This window comes from Gymnoscopelus microlampas, assembly GCF_963454915.1.
Source record: "Gymnoscopelus microlampas genome assembly, chromosome: 10".
In the NCBI taxonomy this organism is placed as follows: Eukaryota; Metazoa; Chordata; class Actinopteri; order Myctophiformes; family Myctophidae; genus Gymnoscopelus; species Gymnoscopelus microlampas.
In genome coordinates, this window is record NC_139947.1 from 30,490,073 (window position 1) to 30,510,711 (window position 20,639).

Sequence of the window (20,639 nt, forward strand, 5' to 3'; positions counted from 1 at the left end):
CATGTCACAGAGAGGGTAGCAAGAGAGAGAGAGAGTAAGAGAGAGAGTTTGTCTCTGGCTATTAATCTATTACCTTCTCATTCTTTTTCTCTCAGGCAACTTTTATATGAATAAGAGAAGTTGAGGGCATGAGATCTTACCTCACGTCAGGATCTCTTTGTGTGTGTGTGTTTGTTTGTTAGTGTGTGAGTGAGTGCCATTTCTACCTTACACCGCTACTTAACGCCTCTCACAAAAGATGTTTTGTTCATCAAAATTAAGTGTTTTTTTTTTCATTGTTGTTTTCCTCACTTCTTTCTCCTTAAATTACTTGATGTAGCTTTCAGTGCATTTTCTTTTTCTGCTCGGAGGCTCTTAAAGCTGAATAGTATTTAATAGATTTTCCAAGGCTGTCTCTCGGCTTGTTCAAATTGCGCCCGATGGGTCGGGTGCCAGTGAAAGGGGGGTGAAGGAGAGAGAGAGCGAGAGAGAGAGAGAAAAAGTTTTAACAGGCCCGAAAACACTTTTGATTGTGGAGAGGCAGCAGCAGATAGGGCCGGGCAGTAAAACTTTAATTGATCTGTGAAAAATGGAAGCTACTGCTGGCTCACATGTTCCATTCTTAATTGCGCGCCTGGCCTGAGCTCCTATGAAACAGCCATCATTAAAAAAATGGGTTCTTTTCCCCCTCAAAAATCACTGGATGACGCAAAATCGGCCATAAAAATCCCGGATTTTTACTGCCGCAGTTTTTATATGATAAGTTTCCCGGATCTCTATGGACGGCCCTATATAGTTTTTGCCAGGCGCTGAAAAGCCCTTGTCGCATGGTTTCGTAGTTTCGCATTTCACGTTTTAAGACTTACATGTCAGTTAACTTAGCAACTTTCATATTCTCTCAATATATGACTGGGCGCAATTCCAAAGCATTTATCAAAGAGCAGGAATCTGATAGGCCATATCCTGAATATGCTCTAGATGTTTCTTTTACTGATCTGGTTTCTTGCTTAGCTCATTCAAGCCTTTTCCTTCCTACCAGCCTCTGGCTACCCTCTCACCAAGCCTACCACAGACCCTACAACCATTTACAGATATTTAATTAAAAAACAAAAACAAAAAAACCCTGATTAAAAACTACTTAAAAACAAAAATGTTTTAACACTGAAAACAAAGCAATGTTTTTTGCATGTGTTCAAGTGATCAAAAATGAACGAAAGCAATGTGAACCATGCAAGATGAGATTCACACAAGTCCTTGTGTGTGTGTGTCTACTCATCCAAATGATGTTCTCAAAATGAAAAGCAATCATGTTGGCAGGAACAAATGATGGACTCAACGATATAACTAACATGAGACTTTGATACACTAACAAGTGGTGTTTGTGGACGCTGCATAGTGCTATTGCCTGGGGAGCTGGAGCAGGCTTGGCAGCATGCGGCATGGAGACTACAGGGAGCGAGGCTTGATTGGAACCACTCCTGCTGTAATTTTGGGCCTAGTTAGCCCTCTGATTGTCAGTCACTGTGTTTAGATAGTAAAACTACAGCAGTGCATCCACTAAAAGACACTGGGACCGGTCCAAAGGGAGGAGAGAAATGGGAAGCACATTCAGACGAGCGTGTGTGCGTGCGCGCGCGCGTGTGTGTGCGCGTGTGCGTGTGTGTGCGTGTGCATGTGGGTGTGTGCGCGTGCGTGCGTGTGCGCGTGCTGGTTACAGTTGGAGACTCTAACAAGCCTTCTTCACCAGTGGTTATTCATTATCACACTGAAAGAAATGGGATAAAAGAACAAAAGGCTATCTTCCCACGGCTATTGAAGAAGTCTCTCTTTCACGCTCTCTCACACACACACACACACACACACACACACACACACACACACACACACACACACACACACACACACACACACACACACACACACACACACACACACACACACACACACACACACACGTGTGCGCACGCACACACAAACGTGTAATATTCAGCATCACTTTCATCGCATTTGGAGCAGTCGGATCCCGGAGCAGAACCACAATTTAGTTGTCAGTCGCTGGAAGTGACAATAATGCTGGGTGACTAGGCTAACCAGGTCGCTGATGGGGCACGGTCAGACGCTGCTGCCCATTATCTGTAAGACGAGAGCCCTGGCAGGAAACTGTGACTGCATGGAAGGGAGAGCTTCGCCCATCAGGGGGGACTCGCCGCTTCTCTGTCTTCCTCTGGCTGCTCCCCGCCCCAGTGTTAACTCTGGGAGTGTACAAATGTAACCAAATGGACCCTTACGGGTCCATTTGGTTACATTCGTCCTCTCCCAGAGTTACAAATGGGTAAATTAACTGAGGATTTGACCGTGTGCCCGAAGCCTCAGACAGATGGAAGAACTCTCATTGGTGTTACAGGGGTTTGGCTGTAGATGCGTCATGTTGTCGGTTTTTTTAAAGGTTTTTTTTCGGATGAGGGTCGCAAAGGGTAATTAGTTAGGAAACATAATATTCAAGTCGTAAGCACTGACTCACAATTTTTCTAGAGAGTTCTGAGAATACGTACAGCGAGATGAAGAGTAAAATCATCTTGAGGCGAGTGAGTTCCAATACCAAAACGTGTTTTTGATCAACGGTGCTGGCCTGTCCCGTATTCCCCCCCCCCACCCCCCCTTTCAGCATTGCGGAATTGGAAGCAATTCCAAAGCATATAGCTTGGGAACGTCTCCCGAACCGAGGTCTGTTAACAAAAATAACAGATTGAAATCACACCGAGGATGAAGCACGTAAAAGCCAGTCGCTGATCCCCCCGTATAGCCTCCATGTATCCGTTTATTAACCTCTACACTCCCTCTCTCCTCCCCCAGGCGACAGTGAGCCAGTGGACAGCGTGTTCGAGACAGAGGCTGACCTCCCCAGTTTAGCGACCGGCGGCGGAGGGGGCGAGGCCGGGGGCGGAGACGGCGGAGGAGACGGCGGCGGGGGCGGCGACGACAGCCCGGAGGACGGCGACGGAGAGGATGGGCTCCTCATGGGCATGTCGTCTCCCTCGGCCTCCCCGCCCGCCTCCCACCCCAACAACCACCACCACCAGCACCACCAGCACCACCATCACCTGCTCCACCCCCACATCTACGCCTCACACCACCACCACCACCTCCACGACATGCACCACCACCACAACAACAACAACAACAACAACAGCAGCAGCAACGAGGACGACTTCACCACGCCCAAGGAGGGCTCCCCGTACGAGGCGCCCGTCTACATTCCAGACGACATTCCCATTCCCGGCGAGCTGGAGCTGCGGGAGTCCTCGGTGCCCGGCGCCGGCCTGGGCGTCTGGGCCAAGATGCGCATCGGGGCGGGCGAGAGGTTTGGACCCCAGAACCTGCTGCACCATGGGGCCTCGAGCAAAGATGGCTCCTTTGGCTGGGAGGTAGGGTCTCTGCATGTTATTTTGTCCTCATAGTCTTTATGTTTTTTGTGCTCCTGGTGTCTGCATCCTTTTGTTTTTTTGCCGTTATATGTATTCGTCTTCCTTTTCACCTTTTCCCCCATTTTTAGACGAGCCACAATTAGTTTGGAGTCGCGTTTCTTGTGAGCAACCCTACTATCTCAAATACAAGTGCGTATTGTTGTGAGTGTTATGAAATGAAATGGTGAATGTAAGAAATGAATGAAGCCACCTTAATAAAGGTAAGTGAAAGAGTGGACCCAACCATTGCTGCCCCTCCAGAGACCTTCATCTCCATCAGTGGAGATGCTTATTCCATTTGCATGCCCTTTTCCGATTGGCCCATATCTATGAACTCAGACACACACACACACACACACAAATCCAGAATTCCTCCAGCCCGCCAATGTCAGACGGAAAAATCCGTCTGATTAGTGTAGGTATCAGCTTTTCTGGGCGTCGGTCCGAGCGAGCGAGCGCGCTCATTTGGTCACGCCACCCGATATGGAAATGGTAGAAGCGTGGCCCAATGCGGTGGCGGCGTATTGAACTATTAATTTTCATTTCATCATGACATTAGAGGATATTGAAGTTGCTTCAGTAAGCTCATTAGGGGGGAAAGGAACTCCTGATCGCTCTCTCTCTCTCTGTGCCGTCCTCTTCTTTCTCTGGCTCTGTCTGTCTGTCTGTCTGTCTGTCTGTCTGTCTGTCTGTCTTGCTTACTTGCTCTGTCTCTCTCGCTCTCTTTCTCGTTCACCCTCTCTCTCTCTCTCTCTCTCTCTCTCTCTCTCTCTCTCTCTCTCTCTTGCTCTCTCTCTTGCTCTCTCTCTCTCTCTCTCTCTCTCTCTCTCTCTCTCTCTCTCTCTCTCTCTCTCTTGCTCTCTCTCTTGCTCTCTCTCTTTCACTCTCTCTCTCTCTCTCTCTCTCTCTCTCTTGCTCTCTCTCTCTCTCTTTCTCTCTCTCTCTCTCTCTCTCTCTCTCTCTCTCTCTCTTGCTCTCTCTCTCTCTTTCTCTCTCTCTCTCTCTCTCTCGTATGCCTAATCAGAGATGAAATATCCCGGGCTGCTTCTCATTTCGCTAACTCTCTGCCCCTTCTGCTTTCTAAGGGCTGGTCATTCATATAGTCTAATATTACATTCATATGCAATTATGGATAGAGGCTCGGACGAGTTAATCATTGGAGTCATCTTGGAAAGGGTCTGCAGTGCAGGAACTAGACACCGCCAACTGCCGCATGCCACTGGTTCTCAAACAAGGGGTCGGCGGACCCCCAGGGGTTCTTGGATAGGTTCCAGGGGGTCCCCAGCTAAATGATTGATAGTTAGGAACCACTCAGTCTGTAATTCTGAGAATGTACTAAATTCTTCAGTGTACTCTCGGAGTTAAATTATATCGTTGCTGTAGGGCAGAAACCTTGTATCTCCATATTTCAACTGTTTATGTTTCTTTCTGTAAATTAATGCCCTACTTTGTCATACTACACTGTCACACAAAATTAGCAAAAATAGCCGATCTACAAGCTCAAGTTTTGAGCTTCTTTTTGTTGTTGTCCAAAACGTAACAGTTTTGGACATAATGTCATGAGGTTTCCACTTGATAGCAACGATATTTTAATCTGACACTCTTATAAGAAGAAAAGAACAATGGTAGAATTATCTTCAATTTGTGGAGCACAATAATTACAAGTAAGTGATATTAATGAAAACAAGGGTCACTTAAACTACAGTATGTCAGGTGGGAAAAAGAGACATACTTGCAGGGCGAGAAATAGGATACAAGCGATACACTATAAAATCATGCGTCCTGAGCGTTAATTTAACTCTGTGTGTAACTTTTGTACACTCTGAGTTCCAAATGGATAAACTAACACTAAGGATTTCGCTGTGTAATTATGTAATAGTAGAAGTTTTTTTTTTCTCCACTTCACATTTAAACACACATTAAAGAAGAAGCCCAACTGTGATTCGGGATTAGACGTTAACTGGAAAGTATAGGGTCAGGGGGATTATGCATGCCGCACCAACACGCATACGCCTTTTATTTCAAAAATCATTATCCCAAAACCATTTCCCTCCCAAATCCCATTTCCCTCTTCTCTTCTCTTCTGTTCTCTCTCCTAACAGTTGTAAGAGCACGCTGGCGATTAGAGCACAAAGCACACGCTGCTACAGTACATGGCAGAGTGCCATGAGCAACCTTTTCCTATGTAAAGTTCATATTATGGCTAGCCATTCAGGGTGCATAAGGCACCCCTCCAAAAACTACACTCTCCCCTCTGCTCTCATGTTTTCTCCCTAGCTCCCCCCCGCTACCCCATCTATAGCTCTCTCCCCCTACCCCCCACCCCCCTGTCTGTCTGTGTCTCTCTCTCTCTCTCTCTATCTCTCTCTCTCTCTCTCTCTCTCTCTCTCTCTCTCTCTCTCTCTCTCTCTCTCTCTCTCTCTCTCTCTCGTTCTGACCCTCTGTCAGTCTGTGTTTTTCATTAGGGGACTATTTTTGCTTTTAAACTTTAAGTAAAAAGGAAAGAAAATTGTGTCTCCTTTAGTTGTTGTTGGACTATTTGCCAAGTAGATTTACACATACCTGGAGTTTTCCCCTCTGTATTTAGTCATCCTAATTATAAGGAACATTGGGCGATATTATTACAACACCGGGGACTGGTTGGGGGATGTTCCCTCAGCTCTATGTTCCCTCAGCTCTATGTTCTCTCAGCTCTATGTTCTCTCAGCTCTACGTTCTCTCAGCTCTATGTTCTCTCAGCCCTATGTTCTCTCAGCTCTATGTTCTCTCAGCTCTATGTTCTCTCAGCTCTATGTTCTCTCAGCTCTACGTTCTCTCAGCTCTACGTTCTCTCAGCTCTCAGCTCTATGTTCTCTCAGCTCTATGTTCTCTCAGCTCTATGTTCTCTCAGCTCTATGTTCTCTCAGCCCTATGTTCCCTCAGCTCTATGTTCTCTCAGCTCTATGTTCTCTCAGCTCTATGTTCTCTCAGCTCTATGTTCTCTCAGCTCTATGTTCTCTCAGCCCTATGTTCCCTCAGCTCTATGTTCTCTCAGCTCTACTGTATGTTCGAGGTGGGATCAAACCAGGTACCTTCCGATTCCCAGACGGCCGCTCTTCCTCCTGAGCCACATGCAGCCATTTAACAGCATGTACTTTTATATACTTATATATCGTTGCTGTCGGGCAGAATAACCTCTTATCTCCATATTTTAAACGTTCGTTAATTAACGCCCTACTTGATCATACTACAGTGTCACACAAAAGTATCACAAATAGCAGATCTACAAGCTCGAAACGCGTCGCAAGCGACGCGTTTTGAACTTGTCGAACTGCTATTTTTGCTGTTTTTGAATTTTAATCCTGAAAAGTAACAGTTTTGGACATTTGGAGGTTTCCACCCGACAGAGACGATATTATATTTATATTATATATTTCTAAATGGTACTTCAAATTTTACTGGAGCATTTTTTCCCCAGATGAGTAATTTAACTTTTATTTGAGTAAAGAATCCGTGTACTTCTGTTCATTAGTATGTCACCAGACATCCGATCACCATGTCACTGCAGGTCTTTGTCTGAGTGTTTACCTGACATATCAGCCATCTTAGACCAATAAGCCACACATCGCAGGTTCATTGACAAACTGTGGAGCACATTCCACATGAGCCTGTCTCTTTGTGTGTCACGCAACTTTTGTACGTACATTAAGGGGCTTGATATGCACTCTGTGACACATTGTGAGCTCGTAGATTGTCTATTTTCGGTGCCGGGACACACAAATGAGTATAAATCCGGTTTTATTGGCCGTTTGTGGTGTGGTGACATTTGGATTCATTTATCATTGACCAGTGGCACTTAAGGTTCACCTGATGTCAGTTTATCCGTATTCCTCTTCAACTTACAACATTTTTGAAAGATTCCGTCACTTGCCTCCAGACACACACACTGAGTAGGGCTGGACATCTCTTCTTGTCCTGCTCCTGCCCTGTGGCATTTGAAAGTCTCTCCTCGGGTCACACTCAGATTGGACGACTGTTTTCCTTTTATTTTTTAAGACATCCTGTCTGGTTTGGGTCTGCGAGCCGGGCCCTTCTGGGGTTCTGTCCCTCCCAGAGCCCTTATCACAGATAGTCATAACACTGGGACTGTTGATAGCCATCAACAGACTCCCCAAGGAACCGTGCTCTCTACTACCCCCCCCACCCCCCCATCGTCTACCCTTCTCCTCCACTGCCTCTGGTCTTAGACAAATAGACAGGCTGAGAGAGAGGAGAGAGAAAGAGAAGAAAGTGAGAAAGAGTGTGGGGGGAGGGGGGAGAGAGAGAGAGAGAGAGAGAGAGAGAGAAGGAGTGCAGAGTGAGGAGAGCTGGACATTGAAGTGTGGGTGACAACACTGGAAAGGGGTGAAAACGGATGGGTCGAGATTGATAGAATAGAAAGAGAGAGAGAGAGGGCGTGCGTGCGTGCGCAAAAAAAGAGGTGCTTAAGCCTCAGACACACAGGACTATTATACTGTTAATGGTAACCGTGCGTGCGTGTGAGTGTGTGTGTGCACGTGTGTGTGTGCGTGTGCGTGTGCGTGCGCGTGCGTGTGTGCGTGTGTGTGTGTGCGTGTGTGTGTGTGTCCTCCACCAGACCCTGGCCAGAACAGGGGTACGTGTTATGAAAGATAATAAGCGATGTGATCTAAGATCCCCACGGTGTAAATATGATCATATCTAGCTAAGACCTCAGACATTACAGCTCAGCCCTACATGGTGGGAAAATGAACAGGAGTAAATGGAGGCCTCTCCCCCACAACATTACATATACAATTGGGGAAACAACAAGTTCAACCATTCAATATCTCTAAAACATATAGAGGATCTGAGGGCCATAAAAAAGAAGAGAAACAGTGATGTATTTTCTAACAGAATTTGAGAAAGTGTGACCATTTTCCCCATTATGGAATAAAACTCCAACAGGGCAGCAGGTACTGCAGGTTACTCCTTTTTGGAGTAATAAAGACACAGTGGCACAAACAGCATGGATACACACCAGTGTTGATTTTGACAGCAAATTTTGATTCAGTTTTAGTCATATAGTCTTTTGGATCAAATTCCATTTAGTTTTTGTCATATTTTAGTCATCTGAAATGTTTTACTGTTTGTCTAGTTTTAGTCGACTAAATATCATACGATTTTAGTCGACTAAATCTGCAGTTGATTTAAAATGACTTGTCTTAGTTCTACTGGATCTCTTAGTTTTTATTTGTTGACAAAATTGTCAATGTATTTAGTCTTGATTTTAGTCACTGTAGCTTAGTTTTTATTTCGTTTTTATTTCGTTTTTGTCAGTGAAAAAGGTAGTCGACGAACATTTTTCGTCATAGTTTTAGTCGACGAAATCAACACTGATACAAACCAGTCTCTAAAGCAAGTTTCAGTACATTTTAGACTGCAATTTTGTGGAGCACCATCTAGCAAATGTCAAGAGCTTATGATCTTGGCTTTGTGAGTGCTGTAATCTACCAGCTGAGCCATGCAACTCCAGTGATCTCACTGCACTGTAGTTATGCCAGAGTGCTTCTAATATCTGATTGGAGAGAGTGGATGGCTTGTGATGTCAGCATAGTGGAGAGACAGTGAAAAAAAAGCCAAAAAAAAGAGAGAACAAATAGTTATAACGTCCTATGATGAAAACCTATCTACAAACTTACAGCGTGCCGCAAAAGGTTATGAGCTTGTAGATCCCCTATATTCACTGTGCAACACCCATGTACGATGTGAATGAATACGCATGTACAATACTGTAAGCCTAGGCAGATTTTGAGAATTCACACCTACTGTATATAACGACATGCCCAAAATAGGGATGCCAGGGTTAATGTGGTTAAGAAAGAGAGATGGAAGGAGAGAAAGAAAGAGACAGAGAAATAAGCGGAGAAATCGGGTTACGGAGGAGAGACAGAGGGAGAGAGAGAGCGAGTGAGGAGGAGAAAGCGAGAGAGAGAGAGGACGAGAGGAAGCATAGTGTTGTCTGTCCCGGGGCATTAGGGGACTGGAAGAGGTGTTAACTCAGACTCATTTCACCGAGACGGACAGCTCAATCTAAGAGCTGCTTCGCTGCAGGCCACGGCCATTCTCCTCTGTCTGAGACTCGCCATCCATTTAAAAACCATTATACTCTCCCTTTAGCACAACATGATAGAACGCAAGGGCCCCGGGTCGCTTGTGTGTGTGTGTGTGTGTGTGTGTGTGTGTGTGTGTGTGTGTGTGTGTGTGTGTGTGTGTGTGTGTGTGTGTGTGTGTGTGTGTGTGTGTGTGTGTGTGTGTGTGTGTGTGTGTGTGTGTGTGTGTGTGTGTGTGTCACTGTCTACACGCGCAGAACACACGCACGCCACCATACGCGATTACGCGTGCATGTGTGCGTGCAAATCTCTGTCTCAGTGCATGTTTGCCTTTGTATGTCTTAGCACCTGTGTGTCTCATGTGGCTATGCATCTGTGTGTCTGTCTGTCTGTCTGTCTGTCTGTACGTACAGTATGTGTGTGTGTGTGTGATTGTCAAACCCCCCAGGACAGGACAGGAAGGTTGTGAGCAGACAGTCTGAGTGAGGAGAGGCCCCCTCAGAGAGTCCACAGTGTGCGGATCTACTGTCAGACTGACTCCAGCTATTATCTAGCGGGGAGATTGGCCAGGCTTTGCCTATTGATAGAAGCATGTCACTTTACAATGGCTGGAGGTGTTGCTGCGCAGTTCACCGACTGACATTGAATGGACTGTCGGATCTTTGTCCCCTGTGTGTGCAGATGGTAGGACAGAAGGCAAGTGCGTGGGCGACTGTGTGTGTGTGTGTGTGTGTGTGTGTGTGTGTGTGTGGGTGTCGAGTCTGTGTACTTTAACAGATACTGTACAATAACTGCACGGAATTGCACAACTGCATGTTACGGCATAAACTCTTCCTATATGAAACATATAGGTTTTAACAATGCTTGAAACAAAAGCAAAGGGTTGTCAGACATGGCTGCAAAAAAAAAGAGGGAAAAAAAGAGCGAATCAGATCTCTTCATTCGGTCTGCGTAAAGTGAATACACTGTGAAGCTCCAAATCAAACATAAAGAGCCAAGCGTTTGTGCTGTATTAATGGTGTTTACCCTGCCCTCCTCTTTACCTGGTGACCGCCGGGCGTGTCTGCACACCTCTGAATCATGGCTTTTGTCACTACTCCAGCACCTCTAAGCCTTTGTCATCTCTCCGTATCTTTTGTTCCTGCAGAGAGAGTGTATTTGCTCTCGCGAAGCGCTCGTTGTAAAAGTCAACATGTGATTCGGGCGTCGCTGAGAAATTGCTCTCTCTCTCTCTCTCCTGCTTTTTCTCTGGATTTGTGAAGATGCATAAGTATCATGCAGAGTGTCAATTCTGACCAATTAACTGGCTGCTTTTCTCGAGCTTTAATTACCACATTTACTATTGATCTGGTCAGTGTTAATGGCATGGCAATTTACACAGCGCACTGTCAGGTACTGAGCGTTCGATGGCTGTAGTCCTTCCTGCTCAGTGCTCGTGATGGACAGTCCTGCTCTTTTCTGGGAGCCAGATCCTTTGACTTAGATGACCAACAAGAGCCGACTCCTTTGGCTTTTACAATCAGGGAAAACTAGCGATACAGTACTTAACTTATGATTCATATTCCCCCTCCAGTATTTGTGATGTATTTCAGTGACGTTTAATTATCCCGATCTCACTGTCTAGACAGAGGGACGCACTGTGACTGGCTGGTTGGTTGTCACATCTAGGTTCTATTCTCATGGATCTCATTTTATTTTATAGGTTAAGATGGATGAGAGTAATCTTCCAGCTCAAAACAATGTTCTATAAGACATCGCTGTGCTCACTTTTGTTTTCTCTTTCACCTTACATTGCTTTTGTGAGAATCAGCCACGTCTGCCTGGTTGCCATAGCTGTGTGATGTACAACTTCATACCACAACTGTACGTGGCTTGGAGAGGAAATTAGGAGAAAGGGAGAATGTGAAATTGGCTAAATGGCCCAGGGGCCTTAAACTGAACAACAAGTCCCACCTCTTTCAGAAAATGTACATATTTCCTTCAACCCCTTAGAAATAATATTCATTATGGATGAGAACACAAGGCTATTGTATATTTTAGTGTTAAAAAATATTGCATAAATTATAGGCAACGTCATAACAAATAAGCAGACAAGCCTCGCACCCTCATCCACGAATCATGCAACCAGCTATTCTGTTCTTGAAAGAATTCAGTTGAATTTTCATTGGTAAATGCCAGGACATGATAACTCCTCTGCTGTGTGTGCACGTCAACTCTCATTCATCTAAAGGCCTAAGAAATGAGTCATTTGCAAACAACACGTCAGTAATTCCTTTTGTTGTGGCTTCCTTTTATTTCAGCGTCTGAGGGCATACTATGCTTTTCTGATATTATTGGATGTGTGTTCACATTTAACTCGTTAAAAACAGGAAAGCATCAGTGTCCTTTTAGATTTTCTTTTGCGTTGGCTATTCAAAAATAGCAGATATACAAGCTCACAGCGCGTCACTTCGTGTCGTGCTGCGAGCTTGTACATCTGCTATTTTTGAACATTTTTTAAATATCTTGAAAGTGTGAGAACCACTGATGTAGAAGGCATTTGTAGACTCGGCCTCAGGTCTTAATGGGTTAATCCTTTGCTGAGGTCAGGACAAACAGAAACACACACATCACTGCAGTCCGTGTCACCCCTATGGCCATATTTGTCTCTGCTTCAAAGAGAGTCGCTCGCAGCTGAGGACCTTGGGATGACTTTGTTGCCGGGCAAACTTTTCTCTCTCTCTCTCTCTCTCTCTCTCTCTCTCTCTCTCCTTCTCCTTCTCTCTCTCTCTCTCTCTCTCTCTCTCTCTCTCTCTCTCTCTCTCTCTCTCTCTCTCTCTCTCTTTCTTTTTCTGTTTGCTTTCTGTGGTGTGGGGTGATTTTCCATATCAGTATCATTCATCCCATGATGTGAGGAAAGAGAGGGGAAAGAATGCTAGCTCTTCTGTTTACCCTGGTATTGACTTAACGATAGGCCTAAGACGTCGGGCGGGCACTCTCACGCTGCCGAGGGCCTACGTGACAGATACCCATCCAGCCATGGCATCATGCATCTCCCTCACTCCTCCGTCATGCCCTCATTCTCTGGCTCTGACAGCAAGCCCTTTCACACGGACGCACTCCTTTTATTCTTCCGCCTAATTGCTAAACTAATCTCAGCTAGCGTCCTCTCCAAACTCTGAGAAGGAGAAGAAGTCTTGGCCCGGGCCGCACCCTGACACTTATCTGTCCTGACCCCACCTCTCACCTTCTAAAGCTGTTTGCTCGCCTTTTGTATGTTCGCTTGGAAGGCGGATGGCCAAGTCCTTATGTGCCAAGATAGCATTACAGGGCATTCAAGGTGCAGTTTGCAACTTGTCTGATCTGTTTGCCTTCCACAGTAAGGCGTCCTTTATCTCAACGCTCGACCCAAAGGACGACTGGTACCAAGCTGATAGGGCAGGGACTGCCAGGGACTGCCAGGGGACAGTATAGTTGCAATAATGGAATGGATGGAATTAGACAAAGAGAGGTAGAGAGTGTTAGAGAGAGAGAGAGAGCGAGAGGGAGAGGGAGAGAGATAAGGACATCCGGAGTCGTTTCCTGCTCAATTTGACTAATGTGGTGCGTAATGTTCTCACTGTGACACCGATGGTCATGCTGTTGTGATTGTGAGTGTCGGTCAAGGTTAAGGAGAATATCCCCTTTTACACAGCCTTAATATATCACACCTTTAATTCCATATGAACCCATTGTTCCCTCATCCCTTTCCAGACGTTCAGCTCCTCCAGCCCCACCATTTATTTCAAACCCCTACTGTGTGGACCATTGTACCAGGCTTTACTGTGTGAGTGAAGCTCTTCAGGTAAATGTGCTGATTAGCATGTCTTTTAGTAATCAAATCAAGGCCATGCTCTGATGAGCTCCTGAGTGTACCTCTCCTCCAAGCCACTTAACAGGAAAAACAGCAGTCCCATTTGGTCTCGGCTACCAATCTAGTTTCGATGCAAATCAGCGGATGATTGTACTGTGTATTGACATTTTGCACAAACACACAGCCGTATAGCCTTTATCCTATCTCTGACGTGATTTTTATGCCGTATTTGTCAGGAAAGATGTCAAACCGTTACATATGTCAAGTGTCTCAATTTGTGCATGTCTCCACTTCATGTTGCAGTTACTTGCACACAAATTATCGTTGCTGTCCGGTGGAAACCTCATATGTCCAAAACTGTTACTTATCAGGATAAAAATTAAAAAAGTAGCAAAGTTTTGAGCTTGTAGATCTGCTATTTTTTTGTTATGTTACTACTCTGTAGTATGGTGAAGTAGGGCATGTATTGACAATATGGTTATACAAGCTTTCTGCCCGACAGTGACGATATATTGAAGATGGATTCACAACTTCACTTTCTGGCTATAACTGATTCTGGCACATTTCTGGCACATGTTTATACTCAAAATGCACGTTTTTCAGGATTGGTGACGTGAAATGGTGTGTTAATAAAAGGACTCATTTTGGCACGCGTGCCTCCGTCCCCCCACCTTGTAATGAAAGGGATATCAATCCTGCGGTCTCTAATAACAGTATTGACCAACAGCGTGCGGTTTTCCCCCTCATCATTACTCGACTTTGAAAGAAACCCCAAGTTTACACACGGAGTGAAAACACCGGAGAGAGAGCATAACACCACAAGTCTTCAAGACCTGGGGCTCCGTAATATCTTCCATTCACGTTCATTTTATGTAGGGTTTTAAACATGCCATTAGCCAATTTAATCCAATTTTCCCAGCTTTCGGAGCACTCCAGTGGAACAGATTCCATCTAATATTAAACATATGGTCGCTGTTGCCCCTAGAAACACTGCAGCGGTGCGGGTATTTTTTTTTCTTTTTCTTTTTGTAAGAAGCTGTTAAAGACGTGTCTCTGGCATCTTGGCGTGCGAAACCTTTGTCAATTATCTCCACTGAACACGGTAATTGATAACGAGGAAGCAGGGCTGCAAATTAAACGTCAGGTTTGATTAGGAGCCTGATGCCTTATCATTTGTTCATAACTCGTTACCAAACATCTGTTAATTAGTTAATAAATTAATCCGGCAGGCCCAGATGAAAGGTGTGCGGGGGGCTCCTGAGGAAAGAGATGGGGGCAAAGTCATCCATCTTTGTGGATGGGGGAGACGGGGACTCGACAAATATTGTCCCTGGGATTTGGACTGCTTATTACTTGGTCATTGGTTTCAGACCTCCGCCACTCCAAGCCAGGAGAAGTCTCAATGGAACCTCTTGTCAAACTGAATAAACCCCCTCTCCCCTCTCCCCCCCAAACCCCAGTTGCTTCACGCATCTCCCCCTCCACAATGCTGTCCTTTTATCGCACGGGGTTCTCTGTGTGCTCGCTGCTCTTAAACTCTCATTTAACAGCCCCCACATTGGCGCACATCAGCCCTCTGTGGCCGAGCACAGGTAACTACTCCCTAATTTCCTCCTTCTCCTCCTCGAACGGTCTCCAACTCCCTCCCTTCCTCCGTCTTTCCCCTCCTCTGTATCTGGTGAAACCCCCATCATCGTTCATGGTTGACCTGATGAATAGGCCCATCAGTTGGGCCCCGGGGCCACGAGCAGACAATGACACTGCTCTGTGCCGTGGAGGAAAATGATGACATTTGTCAAAACGGCTGTTTATGTTGTTGATTAGATATATATGCTCTCACGCTGGGAAATATGAACTTGGAGGTTTGTGTGTGAGAGCCCTTGGCCGTGTGCTACTGCTGCTGCTGCTGCAGCTAGTGTTTTGCAGCGGTGCTTATAAATTAGCCATGAAACCAGTTTCAACTTGACAGAGGGTTACACACAACCCGTTTTTGCTTCTCCAGCAGGATTTGTTGTGTGTGTGTGTGTGTAGAAAAGTATCAGAGAAGGGTCAGAACAGGGCGCCACACTCAGGAGAAATAAGGGACATACACACATGCACACTCACGCACGCACACACGCACGCACACACACACACACGCACACGCACACGCACACGCACACACATATGCATTGCATACACATTACACATACTGTCCAGGCACATGCAGTCATCGCCTACCCAGGCTGTGCAAGACCTCTGTTGTCCACAAGGCACTCTCTCTCACATACACATACACGCACACGCGCACACACGCACACACACACGCACACGCACACACATACGCACGCACACACACACAGCTACTGTGTTTGTCAACTTTCTATCCCCCACGCAAGCACCTTTGAAGGGCTAACAGTATTTCCTAACATTTGTGGGGATCAGGCAGGAGGTGCTGACCTATTAAGCAGGTTCCCGTGGCTCTGCTCTGCTGTGATGATTACTTTCCACAGTCACACTGTACAGTACAGAACATCACAAACATTCTGCCCAGCTCAACACTTTATTACGTGCTCTTTGTCTTGCTTTTAATTAAAACAGCAGGCCCTGGCGTGTGTGTGTGTGTGTGTGTGTGTGTGTGTGTGTGTGTGTGTGTGTGTGTGTGTGTGTGTGTGTGTGTGTGTGTGTGTGTGTGTGTGTGTGTGTGTGTGTGTGTGTGTGTGTGTGTGTGTGTGTGTGTGTGTGTGTGTGTGTGTGTGTGTGTGTGTGTGTGCTGTATGTGTATGTGTGTGTGTGGTCGATTGAGTCTGTGCACACATACATGTGTATATTACATGCATAATGGCCATACACACACACAGACCTAAGCATATACACACACGGATTGACAGACAGACAGACACACAGGCACACACACACACAGACACACACACACACACGTGCGCGCGGGTCTCGCGCACACACACAAATGCACATACATGCAGGAAAAATACATTCTGCTGTGTTGTTCTTTCCTGGACTCGGCCATTTAGAATAACAGCGGCAGAGTGAAAAGCTAAGCAGGATGACGACATTCCGTGTAAAAACAGTGTTGAATTGTTGAAGTGTCGAACGCGCCGGGCCGTCTTTACTTTGGAAAAGTCTCCTGATCCGCTCGAGTGATTTTTCGCTCATTTTCTCCAACGCTGTCACTGGGAGGGAGACATGGAGCCCTGTCTGCTGTTGATGGCACCAAGGCTTTGACAGAGTCAAGAGATGCAGGGCTTGTCGTGCGTGTGTGTGTGTGTGTGTGTGTGTGTGTGTGTGTGTGTGTGTGTGTGTGTGTGTGTGTGTGTGTGTGTGTGTGTGTGTGTGTGTGTGTGTGTGTGTGTGTGTGTGTGTGTGTGTGTGTACCACATACATGTACGTCCACGTATGTGGTTGTGTGCGCGTGGGCTGCTGGTCTATTAATCATCCTGGGCACTGTTCCACTCTCCACACACACCCCTAAATCTGTCATATCTCCTCCACACACACAGAACAGTTTCTCACTGGGACTTCGACGTAATATCTTTATTTGGTATACGAGTGTCAAGATGTTATGACGAATAACAGTGAAAATAGATATATCCCAGACATTTCAGATATGATAACATTGCCTCATTTATTTTGGGTCTGTGAGTTCTGAACGCAAAACACAGCGACTGTACATTTTGAAATGTATTGGTAAAGTTGTAATCCTCATTGATTCATAACATTTACATTTTAATTACAGTGTTTACTAGCATGGTTAAACACTATATACTTTGTTCTATAAGCTCGCAACATTCTTCTGTTCACGCCAAATGTTCCTCTTTTTTTGCTGAATGTTCTTCTAATTTTGCAGAATGTTCACCTATTATGACATGCCCAGAATAGGGTTCACTGGGGTTCATCTGGTTAAAGAGAACTTTCAGGAGTTGTAGTTGTAATCATGTCGTCATGCTGATAATAAATGAAAGCAGCGCTTTAAATGTTGAAAATGTAAATGACCCTCATGCTTTTTCTTTGTCATGGACCTGCCATCTGCCATGGGCCTCGTTAGTCAGTGAGGAATGCATACATTTTTCTCAACATTGCTTAAAAGTAATTCTTATTAACCTTTATAAGCTGGAGTCATTTTCAAACGTATAAGGCCATATTTTTAAGTGACGCAGATCACATTTTCAGGTGGAATGGCCTGCAGTCATTCCTCATTGACTGCAGGTTTCTCTGAGCCAAAAACAGACTAGAGTTGCCTGTGTCGCTGAGCAGAAATCGAAAGGTATTAAGCAACCACAACATCCAACTGAAATGTTGGTGTGGCATAGTTCACCATACTGTGTTAACAATGTCCAACATATACGGTATAATACAAGGTATAATACAATCCAGGTACTAAGAAAAAATAAGAAATTAAGTGTAAGTGAGTATTTAAGTAAAAAGAAAAATCTAAATTATATACACAGACATTGGTGTAGTGCAGTGAATGACAATTAGAATTTGGAATTGCACATTCCCTGTGTCACTGACATACTGTATGTTAGAGCTATAACAATCAGCTTATTTTCTGACTTATATTGATTGGGACATACAGTAACAGTAATATTGGCAGACATGAAAGCCAAAACTGATCCCCACAAATCGTCTTCTGTCGTTGTGGACAGAGCAGGCCTACTGCTGTATCGGCCATCTTGTCCTCCATTAGCTGTCATGTGACTCTGCTCTGTGTCACCGCTCCTTCTCTGAAGGAGGAGGTGAGTTGACGTGTGAGTCGCCGGTGCACGGCCGTACCCAGCGCGTGTCACCCGGTACCACAGGACGCTAGTGATAAAAGCAGAGAAACTAATCTCCATTTCTGAGGCGCTTAGGACAGGGCCATGTGATATGGAGGCCATGCCAGCTGACAGAACAAAAGCATTGTCGTCTGTCCGAGCGTGTGTGTGTGTGTGTGTGTGTGTGTGTGTGTGGCGGGGGGACGGGGGGAGGAGAATATTCCGCCCTGCCCTTTTTTTAACGAAACATTTGATTGCCAATCTTAATGTATGTGTACCTTAAAGTAACTAAAATCTGTTACGGTATGTAAAAACTTAAGACTTAAGTTACCAACTACCCTTTTAAAAAAGTACAGTAACCGTGTAATTAAACATAAAGTTCTGTCCAGGGACCCTCAGGGTTCCTTGAAGGGGTTCTACATGGACCCTTACCAGGTCTGTAACTCTGAGGGTATACAAATGGAACCAAATGGACCCTTACGTGTCGATTTGGTTCCATTTGTACACCCTCAGAGTTATGGGGGGGGGGGGGGGGGGGTAATTGAAATGAAATGTTCTGCGAACGACTGCTTTAACGTGTGTCATCGCTCATGGTTAGAGTATTACACAGGGTTTTTGTAGTGGATACAGTAGTTATCTCAGTGATGTTTGTTGCCATGTTATGTTTGCTGTTATAAGCCCAGAGTGTTTCTGGTGACAAAGCCTGCTCCCCTCTGCTGGTGGAGAGCTTACAATGCTAGCTTGTGAACGAGGACGTTAATGCTGATAAGAGCGTTTGACTTGGAGACCAGAGAGACCAGAGAGGCAGACATACAGTACCAGCACAGTGGTAGACAAGGAAAAAGCTCACTTAAACATCGACGTTTGCACGCATGCACTCACTCACCTACTTACACAAGAGCAGACAAGCCAAAAAGCACAAGAAACCCTCGCGCTCACACATACTGTACACACGGGTAGGATGCAGCAGCCCAGGAGATCGAAGTCATCTCTTTTCCATTCCTCCAATCCTCTCATTTCTTCCTCTCCTGTGGAGAAAAATAGGGGGTGCTGACATGTAGATGGCCTATTATTCACCTCTTTCTTAACTCTATCTCCCCTCTCTTCTTCTCTCTCTCTCTCTCTCTCTCTCTCTCTCTCTCTCTCTCTCTCTCTCTCTCTCTCTCTCTCTCTCTCTCTCTCTCTCTCTCTCTCTCTCTCTCTCTTTCTTTCTTCTTTCTTTCTTTCTTTCTTTCTTTCTTTCTCTCTCTCTCTCTCTCTCTCTCTCTCTCTCTCTCTCTCTCTCTCTCTCTCTCTCTCTCTCTCTCTCTCTCTCTCTCCTCTCTCTCTCTCTCTCTCTCTCTCTCTCTCTCTCTCTCTCTCTCTCTCTCTCTCTCTCTCTCTCTCTCTGTCCTGATAAAGCACATGACCATGAAATTAAACACAGGCCTCTTCCAAACAAACTCATTTGCTTTCCTGAAGAGACGGGTGACAAATACTATACTTTTACAACCACATCTTCTTCACCTTCCATGGCCTCTTTCTTTCTCTCTCTCATTCTCCCTCTCTCCCCTTCTTTCCTTCCTCTTTCTGTTTTTTTTTTTTTCGCTCTCACCTCCTCCTGGCCTCCGGGGTCCCAGTGCTTCTAATTCTTCCTTATCAGTGAAGTAATTTAGCCGTCACAGCTTGGGTTTCTGTCGCACGGCGGCGGCCCCATTGTCCCGCGCTGCTGTAGCCCAGATAAACCCCCAGATTGAACAAAGTCCCGCGCTGACCTTTACAAACTTCCAAATCTCACTCTCCACACACGCTCCAACCCACCCACCCACCCACCCTCCAATGGAGATCCTCTCTGCTTGTTCAGGCTCTTTTCTGAGAAGGGGAGCTTGGGGCACATCAAGTGGTAGGGGCCAAGTGAGGGAGAGAGAGAGAGCAGAGAGAGCAGGTGAATGTGTGTGTGTGTGTGTGTGTGTGTGTGTGCGCGCGCGCGTGCGCGTGTGTGTGCGTGTGCGCGCGCGTGTTTATACTTTTTAGAGTTATGCCTACAGTTTGGTTAGGATTGGGCATTTGGAGGTTAGGTTTAAGGGTCAGAGTTAGAGTTAAAGTATACTTAGTGCCGGTGTCGCACGCCAAACATTGCTGATCTTCAAGCTCACAATGCATTGCACTGCAATGTGTTGTGAGCTTATCGATTGGCCATTTTGGGTGTGCAACATCAGCGCAACTATAGAAATGGCCAAACAAAATAGCAAGAATGATATTAATACAATTTCCACCCTAAAATTGTGATGTCCACACACGCATAGTACCAACATCCCACCGTGTGCGTGCGTGCGTGCGTGCGTGCGTGCGTGTGTGCGTCTATTGAGTGAACGTGAGACGGACAGGGGAGAGGGATTTAAGATGGCTGAGTGAGCCGGTCAGTATTTCTAGTGGCACTTCGCTCCAAGAGGGAGGCCCACGGAGAAAAATAAAAAGCGCTATGCAAGCAAAGCATTCAAGTGTGCAGGTCTTCTCTCTTTCTTTTTATCTCCTCCGTTCTTCA

The 20,639-nt window shown here is 45.7% G+C and overlaps 1 protein-coding gene across 6 annotated transcripts in view; it reads left to right on the forward strand.

Annotated features, from left to right (window-relative positions):
* The window catches only part of prdm16 (PR domain containing 16), a 246,425-nt gene that overhangs the window by 77,419 nt on the left and 148,367 nt on the right, over nt 1–20,639 (forward strand). For all 6 annotated transcript variants that reach the window (XM_084070463.1, XM_084070464.1, XM_084070466.1 and 3 more), the window contains exon 2: nt 2,833–3,404. In XM_084070463.1, the coding sequence (XP_083926589.1) occupies nt 2,833–3,404 (572 nt within the window). The remainder of the gene's footprint in view (nt 1–2,832; nt 3,405–20,639) is intronic.